General features: G+C 39.4%; 1 protein-coding gene across 1 annotated transcript; it reads left to right on the top strand.

The window, feature by feature from the left end:
• Nucleotides 1-782: 782 nt before the first annotated feature.
• On the top strand, nucleotides 783-1,292 carry LOC147426198 (uncharacterized). The gene has a single exon (XM_086498186.1). The coding sequence runs from the start codon at nucleotides 783-785 to the stop codon at nucleotides 1,290-1,292; it is 510 nt and encodes a 169-aa protein (XP_086354312.1).
• The last annotated feature ends 6,911 nt before the right edge of the window (nucleotides 1,293-8,203 follow it).

The raw sequence follows: 8,203 nt of genomic DNA, 5'->3' as shown, positions 1-8,203 counted from the left end.
ACCCTTGACCTTATTTGGTAGGTCTATAATTGAAGATATTGTTGAGATTATGATATAAGTGAATAGTACAACTAAGAAAATCAAATATTGAGGGGTCTAAAAATATGTACATGTCAAATATAAATAATATAAGTGAAAAAAATATAAAGGGGTCAAAAGAAATCTCTCTCTTTATGAGGCTACCATAAAAAGATAAATATTTTTGGTGTTCTAATTTTTTAGAAAAAAACAAAATAGATGTAGGAAGGGAAAAATCACAATAGTGAAAAAATATACACATAAATAAAACTAGTTTTTTTGGATTTTCGTTGGGGTGGAGTTACACCAAATATAAGAGAAATATTTACATACGTATGGGCCATAATATACTTATATTTTTTATTTTTTTTATTTTTTTTGGCTCAACTAGCCCAATGACTAGCTAATTGAGGGTTTTTTATTTCAGTAAGGAGATATGGGAAAAGTCCCTTAACTCACACACACCTATATACAGTGAAAGGGTGAGGGTAACCACAGTGTTTGAGTGATTTGATAGGGGGGGGATAACTCACTATGGCAATCACAGAGAGCCGAAAAACGGCTATCAACAGGTAGGACCATTACTGTATGAAGTCAGAAAAGAAAAAAATACACTACCCGCTTAAAAAGGACTACTATGCTTAGCATTGATTGACAAATGTCAAAGAGAGCAAAACCTCCTCATCAATTTTGGTAGTACTCATTCTTTTCTATCCCCGAAAAGCTTGCAAAAGTTGAACTTGAATAAAAAACAAGCTAAACCCATGACAGTAGAATTGGCTAATGGGAAAACCGTGGTATCACGATATTCTGTGGGAACCCTTGACTTTGAACTAGGAGTACATGCTACTTCAGCTTTCTTTAGAACCTTACCAGTTGGGATGTATGATGGAATTCTAGGGATAGATTGGTTATCTAAGAATCACGCTAGCATCCACTGTGGCCTAGGTAGTATGAGCTTTAGAGATAGTCAAGCAAAGCAAGTCGAAGTACAGGGAAAGAATGGGATTCCAAAGATTCAATTAATTAAAGCCAACCGTCTTCTCAAAGGTATGAAGGCCGTACAACAAATATTTGTGGTCAAGCTGAACAAGATGGATTCAAAATCAAGCGTTACGAAACCCTCTTGGCTTCATGAATATTTAGATGTCTTCCCTGAAGATCTCACATCTCTTCCTCCAAATCGAGAGATTGATCATGAGATAGAGATTCTTCCAGGAAGTGAGCCAGTGTCAAACAGACCTTATAAAAATGGCGCTACCAAAGGCTATTGAATTGAAAGAATAGCTTCGTCAACTCATAGAACAAAGATTTATTAGATCGAGTAAATCAAGTTGGGGAGCTCCAATACTTTTTCAAAAGAAGAAAGATGGGACTTTACGAGTCTGCATTGATTATAGAGGACTAAACCAGGTAACAATAAGAAAAACTATCCTATCCCACAAATCGATCAATTGCTGAACAGACTACATGGTTCCAAGGTCTTCTCAAAGATAGATCTAAGATCTGGTTATTATCAAGTCAGAATAAAGGAATCAGATATTCCAAAGATAGCTTTCAACACCCGATATGGACATTTTGAGTTCATGGTAATGTCATTTGGTCTCACTAATGCTCCGGCTACATTCAATAGATTGATGTAGGATATTTTTAGGTTGTTCCTAGATGACTTTGTTCTTGTCTTCTTTGATGATATTCTAATCTACTCTAAGGATGAAGAAGAACATGAAGACCACCAAAGAAAGGTGTTGGATATTCTTCGAGAACACAAGCTATATGCAAAGATGAGCAAGTGTTCATTTTTCATTCCAAGGATTGAGTATTTGGGATTTATTGTTTCGCACGAAGGAATCTCAGTGGACCCTGCTAAAGTTCAAGACATTGTTGAATGGCTTCAGCCATCAAACGCAAGTGAGCTTAGAGGATTCTTAGGAATCACAGGATGGTATAGAATCTTTATAAAGGATTATGCAGTGATTGCTTCACCCTTGATCGATCTTTTGAAGAAAGGAGTGAAGATAAGCTGGGGACCACTACACCAAGAAATATTTGATCAACTTAAGCAGTATGTGACTACAGCACCATGCCTAAAGCTACCAGATTTTAACCAAGCCTTTGAAGTCCTCACTGATGCTAGTGGAATAACAGTTGGAGGAATATTAGCTCAAGAAGGCAGACCAATAGCTTTCACTTTACGTAAGCTTAAGATTCATGAAAAGAACTATCCCACCCACGATCTCGAACTATTGGCAGACATTCACGCTCTAAATCTGTGGAGACACTACTTATTGGGACGAAAGTTTCGACTTATAACCGACCATAAGAGCTTAAAGTGGATTTTTACCCAAGCAACCTTGAATATGCGACAAAGATGATGGGTAGAACTTTTGCAAGAATTTGACTTTGACATTATCTATCGTCCCGGAAAAGAGAACACGGTTGCAAATTCACTCAATCAAAAACCTTTTTTGAGCCTCATATCTATACCCAGCAACCCAATCATTGAAAAGATTAAGGAAGTTGCATCATCTGACCCAGAGTATCAAACGCAGCTTAACCTTGTTCGATCTGGGGATTCAAAGAATATACCTTCAATCATACACTTCTCACATGATGGACCTTGTCTCTACTATAGAGATAGGTTATGTGTACCAAAGGATCCTAGCTTAAAGAAGGCTATCTTATTTGAGGCCCATGATAGCCCTACTTCAGGACACCCAGGATATGCGAAGACTCTCAATGCCGTATGAAAAAGTTTCTATTGGACTGGGCAAAAGGCAGATGTTCTACGCTATGTTCGTCAATGCTTGACATGCCAAAGGATTAAAGCTGAGAGAGTTAAACTTCCCGGTAAACTTCAACCATTGGACATTCCCCAAATGAAATGGGAATGCATAAGTATGGAATTCATCATTGGATTACCTATGGTACAAGGAGGTTATAATTCACTCATGGTAGTTGTTGACCTACTCACGAAGGTTGCACATCTCATACCAGTCAAGACAACCTTTACCGCCTCTGACATTGCACGACTATTTGTTAAAGAGATTTTCAGATTGCATGGATTGCCCAAACGGATTGTAAGTGATTGAGATGTGAAGTTCACTTTAAACTTTTGGACCTCACTCTTCAAGGAAATTGGAATAGAGTTAAACTTTAGTACCGCATACCATCCTCAATCAGATGGTCAAACAGAACGAGTTAACCAAGTCATCGAAGATATTCTTAGAGCTTATTGTAGTAGAGAACCTAAGCGATGGATTCAATTTTTACCTCTAGTGGAGTATGCTTACAATGCTCCTCATCATCAAAGCATTGGTATGACCCCATTTTGTGCCTTGTATGGTCAAGAATGTGTCTCTCCACTCAACTTTCCTGACTCTACCATCAGAGTTGAAACGTCTAAGAAAATGCTGGAAGAAATGGAAAGTCAAAAACAAAAGCCATCCGAAAGAATATTCAGGTAGCTTAGGATTGTCAAAAGCAGTATGCGGATAGTAAGAGATCCAAAAAGAAGGTGACAAGGTTTTTCTTCGGATTCATCCAAAGAGAAGTACCCTATCCCTTGGAAAGTACAAGAAGCTTAGTCCATGTTATTGTGGCCCTTATGAAGTGACCAAGTGTTTAGGAACCCAAGCTTACAAGTTGAAGTTGCCAGCTCACATCAAAGTCCACGATGTATTTCATGTAAGCTTATTAAAACCCTATCTTCCCAGTGATGATCAACTCCTCAATGATGAACAAATTGTCATGCCTACTCAAAACATCTTGGAGCTCCAACCTTCTAGAATTTTAGAGTCTTGAGAGAATATCCTTCAACATAGAGTTCTCAGAGAACACCTTGTTCAGTGGCAAAACTATCCTGAAGAAGATGCAACATGGAAAGATGAAGCCACCCTAAAGAAGGACTATCCTCAATTTTTCTCGAGATGAGGACATCTCGATTCCCTAAGTTGGGGAGATTGTAATGTACCCAACATTTTTCAATAAAGGTATTTCATTTACTTTGCAAATATTTGAGGTTTGTATTTTATTTAGTCAAAGAGCATTCTAATGGAACGATCGGATCAAAAATCGGACTTTAGAACTATTAATTATGAACCTTATTCACTAGAAAACAATAAATTGATAGGAAACTTAAGCCTCAAGATTGTATCTAAAGATAAAAGTTGACTCTTTTGGAAAGAGAGAGTAATTTTAGGAAAGGAAGAGAAAATTAAGAAAGGAGGAGTACTTTTAGAAAAGAAAGAGAGGAGGAGCTTACTTTAGAGCTCTTTCTTGGGAGCCAAGTTTCATCCGTGAACGTGCGCGGACTTATCTCTCCTTTCTCCCTCTATTCTTAGTTGGCCTTGAGAGCCTATATAAAGACCCCTCTCCCTTCACTTTGAAGACACATACTCTCAGAAGTGGAAGCTCTCTTGCTTTGACATCGGAGTTATCTTCTCTCCCTCAACCTCTCTCCCTCAAGCTCTTACCCTCAATCCATCTCCATCTCCAACTTCTTCTCTACCATCATCGTGTTACCTCTCAAATTCTTGAGTTCTCTTCTCACTTCCTCTCTTCTCTTTTGCGATACGATGGCCCCGAAGCGAGTGACTCGAAGCTCGAACGACGCTCATGTCGCTCCACCTCCAAGAAAGATGCAGAGGAAGGCATCAACTACTCTAAACATTGCTCAAGCGGACGTATTAGCTGCGGAAGAAGTCGAATCCGTCCAACCTCAACCATGAGAGGTAGTCGAACGTGTTGCTAATCCGGTAAGATGAATTTATAATTTTGCATCGTTATACATGATGGCCGGTAAGTCAAGCCTAAGAATTCCGTTGAACTATCCAAAAAATGTGATTATATCACAAGAAACAGCATAGATTTCATAGAGTGGAGAAGGAATTGTTTGATTTATGATTACTGTTTGATAAACTATCTCTGTTTGACATTAGATGTTAGTTAATCTTGTTTGAGAAATCACATAAAGAAAGCAATTGCTGAAAGAATATCTTGTTTCCAGATGGAACTCGTGGTTAGCGAGGTGATTTCGTGATTAGCAGAGATTAAGCTGAGGTTATCAGCTCTCTTTTTGTCTCTTGCGGTTAGCAAGATACCTTGCGGTTAGCAGGATGCCTTGCGGTTAGCGAGATGCTCCCTTGCGGTTAGCGAGATGCTCCCTTGCGGTTAGCGACTGGGAAAGTGTACGCATTTCGCGGTTAGCAACTAAATAAATCCTTTGCAAAGGTTCTGTTGGTTAGACAGAGAAAGTCCGCAGGTAGCGGCAACTCTTAAGAAAAATTGAAAATTTCATTTTTGTTGAATTATAGGACTGTCTTTGTTAGGCCATGTTTGAGAAAGAAATGTTTTGGTGATGTTTGAAGGGCTGGATGAAAGAATCTGTGTCTGGAATTAATTACAGAACATTGTTTGTATATGTAAAACGGTGTGGTAGTAATTAATAAAACAAGCAAAAACGTGTGAGTGTGGGGTGGAAAGTGGGGGCTGGCTCAGGTTGCCAGTCAAGGATGGGTGGTCTCGATTAGTCGAGAAATGCTCCACTCCCTCTGATTAAGAGAAGTGAAATTAGAGACTCATTGTGCCAAGAGTCGAGATGACCCAAATCTACGTGACATAAAATTACTTTTAGTTTAGACTAAGTTTCATATCATATTTATGGTTTATGGATGGCAGTCGTGCCTCTTAAACGTGGGGAACAAGGCGTTGTTTATGGATTCTAAATATGTCAATGGAATTTCATCCTTATGTTAGGAAACAGATTCATTATAATCCTAAATTTATCGACCTGTCTTGTGGCGTGTGACCCTTATAACCACGTAAATGATGGATAAAGGACTTCCTCTCTTCTATTGCTCGTATCTCTACTTTGTGGAAACGGAGTAGGGTGTCGTCAACGAAAAAGGAGAATAAAGGAAGACCATCTATCAAGTCGCCCCAATCTTCTCGGGGTTGGGGACCTCACAGATTCCTGCCTACCCCCTCAGTTTGGCCTTGATGCTCGTCGTGCTTGGGCCAGATTCTTCTGGATGCAAGACAAACTATCTCGTTACACCGACCGCTTTTGGGAACGTCTTCTACTCCTCCATATGGTAGAAGAAGAGCCTGCAGATTCTCTCCAAATCAAATATGAAGATGGTCTTCCCAATGGTATACAGTCAAAACTCAATTCTCTTAAACCGGCATCTCTTTATGAAACTATATCCTTGGCCTACAATGCTGAGAAATAAATCAACTATATCATCCATGAAGTGCACAACAAGCGCAACCCCAACCGTCCCAATTTTCAACCTCGCGGTCAGTGGGGTAACAACAATCGCAACCGCAATCACAATGGTAATAATTTCAATAGGTATACTTCAAATCATTGCACAAAATAATTAGACACAAAACCGTCCACCCCCTTTTCCCCAAATAATCATCCCCCACAACACAATTCCGCCACTCCACCCACACACAATGCACCTCAAACTTCAAACACACATTATCATCCCAGTCCCCCTGCACGTCGCAATGGTGTTTGGTGCTTCAAATTCTGCCAATACGACCATGTTGAAGCCAACTACACCAACAATCATTCACCAATCCTCGCCAACCACCACAGCTCGCATACACAACATCAAAGATGCATCAGAACCCCTCGACGATGCCATGGCTGATTGGACAGCTGCAACACCACCTCACGTATCAGGTGAGCCAATTTCAATTCATGCCTTGCTCCGTCAAACAGGCAAAATTCAAGATTCAAGTGTGTCTATTTTACACGATGATGGTAGTTCACACTATTTTATTTCTAAAAAATTGGGTAGAAAATTGAATTTAACCACCACACCATCTACATACAAAGTAAAATGTGCTTTTCAAGGAACTAGGTACAATGGCACACGTGAAGTTAAATCTCTCACAATTACCATTGGTGATTACATAGAACAACGTGACTTTTTAATTGCACCATTGCAATCCATCGATATCATTTTGGGCATGCCTTTTCGTCACCAACATAATCCACTAATTGCTTATCGCACACACACAATGAATTTTACTTTCAATGAAAAATCTATTTCACTTGCTATGTTTCCCTTGATATCACACACACAAGCAAAACATGCACTACGAAAAGATGGCAAACATACATGATATATGTTACTGAACTAGAGCACACACAATTGTTTGTCTCTCACACACATAATGATTTCCTCTCACAGTATAATGATTGCTTTGTGGATGATTACCCTCCTAACCTCCCACCCTCTCGTGGTGAATTAGATCATAAAATTGAAATTTTTCCAGACTCACAACCTCCACACAGAGCACCATATAGACATAGTCCCTTGCACCAGCAAGAAATCCAAAAAAAAATCACTGAACTCCTAGACAAGGGCCTCATCCGTCCTAGTGCATCCCCTTTTGGTGCCCCAGCTCTTTTAGTCCAAAAAAAAAAACAACACCCTGTGCATTAAACAAGGTCACTGTCAAAAACCGCTATCCCATCCCACGTATAGACGATCTCCTAGATCGCTTACGAGGAGAGAAACTGTTTATCAAAATTGACTTAAAATCAGGATACCATCAGATCCGTATGCACCCCAACGATATTTTTAAAACTGCCTTTCATACCCATTGTCTTAGAGTTTGGTCTCACAAATTCACCTGCCACATTTGCTAAGATGATGAACAAAATATTTCTTGATTATCAAGACTTTGTTATTGTGTTCTTTGATGACATTTTGATTTTCAGTCGTGATGAGCACGAGCACAAAAATCACCTACATATTGTCTTTGAGCTATTGTTACTCAAAATATATTTGGTAAAATACAAAAACCATTCTTTGGAAGAGTGTCAATGGATTTCTAAACAATTGCTAAGTCCGCACTACCATCACTGGATACTTGCATACCACACACCTAGAGACATAGATTTGCCGATTTAGGCAGTGCCTCTCTTCTAGTGTAGATTCACCGATTTAGGCAACACGAATTTTAAAAGTGCAGATCCGCCGATTTAGGCAGCATAAGTGTAGATTCTCCGATTTAGGCAACACGAATTCTAAATGCAGATCCACCAATTTAGGCAGCAGTAGTGCAGATCCACCGATTTAGGCAGCACGCCCATTGGTGTAGATCCGCCGTAGCATCCAATATTTTGAATTATGTGCTTCATGAAAAGATAGAGGATCCTCAA

This window comes from Adiantum capillus-veneris, chromosome 24, assembly GCF_014529385.1.
Source record: "Adiantum capillus-veneris isolate H3 chromosome 24, ASM1452938v2, whole genome shotgun sequence".
Classification (NCBI taxonomy): Eukaryota; Viridiplantae; Streptophyta; class Polypodiopsida; order Polypodiales; family Pteridaceae; genus Adiantum; species Adiantum capillus-veneris.
This window is presented reverse-complemented; position numbering and strand designations above follow the sequence as displayed.

Excerpts from the sequence above, each read along its gene's own strand:
- LOC147426198 (XM_086498186.1), top strand. The coding sequence starts at position 783 with ATGACAGTAGAATTGGCTAATGGGAAAACCGTGGTATCACGATATTCT.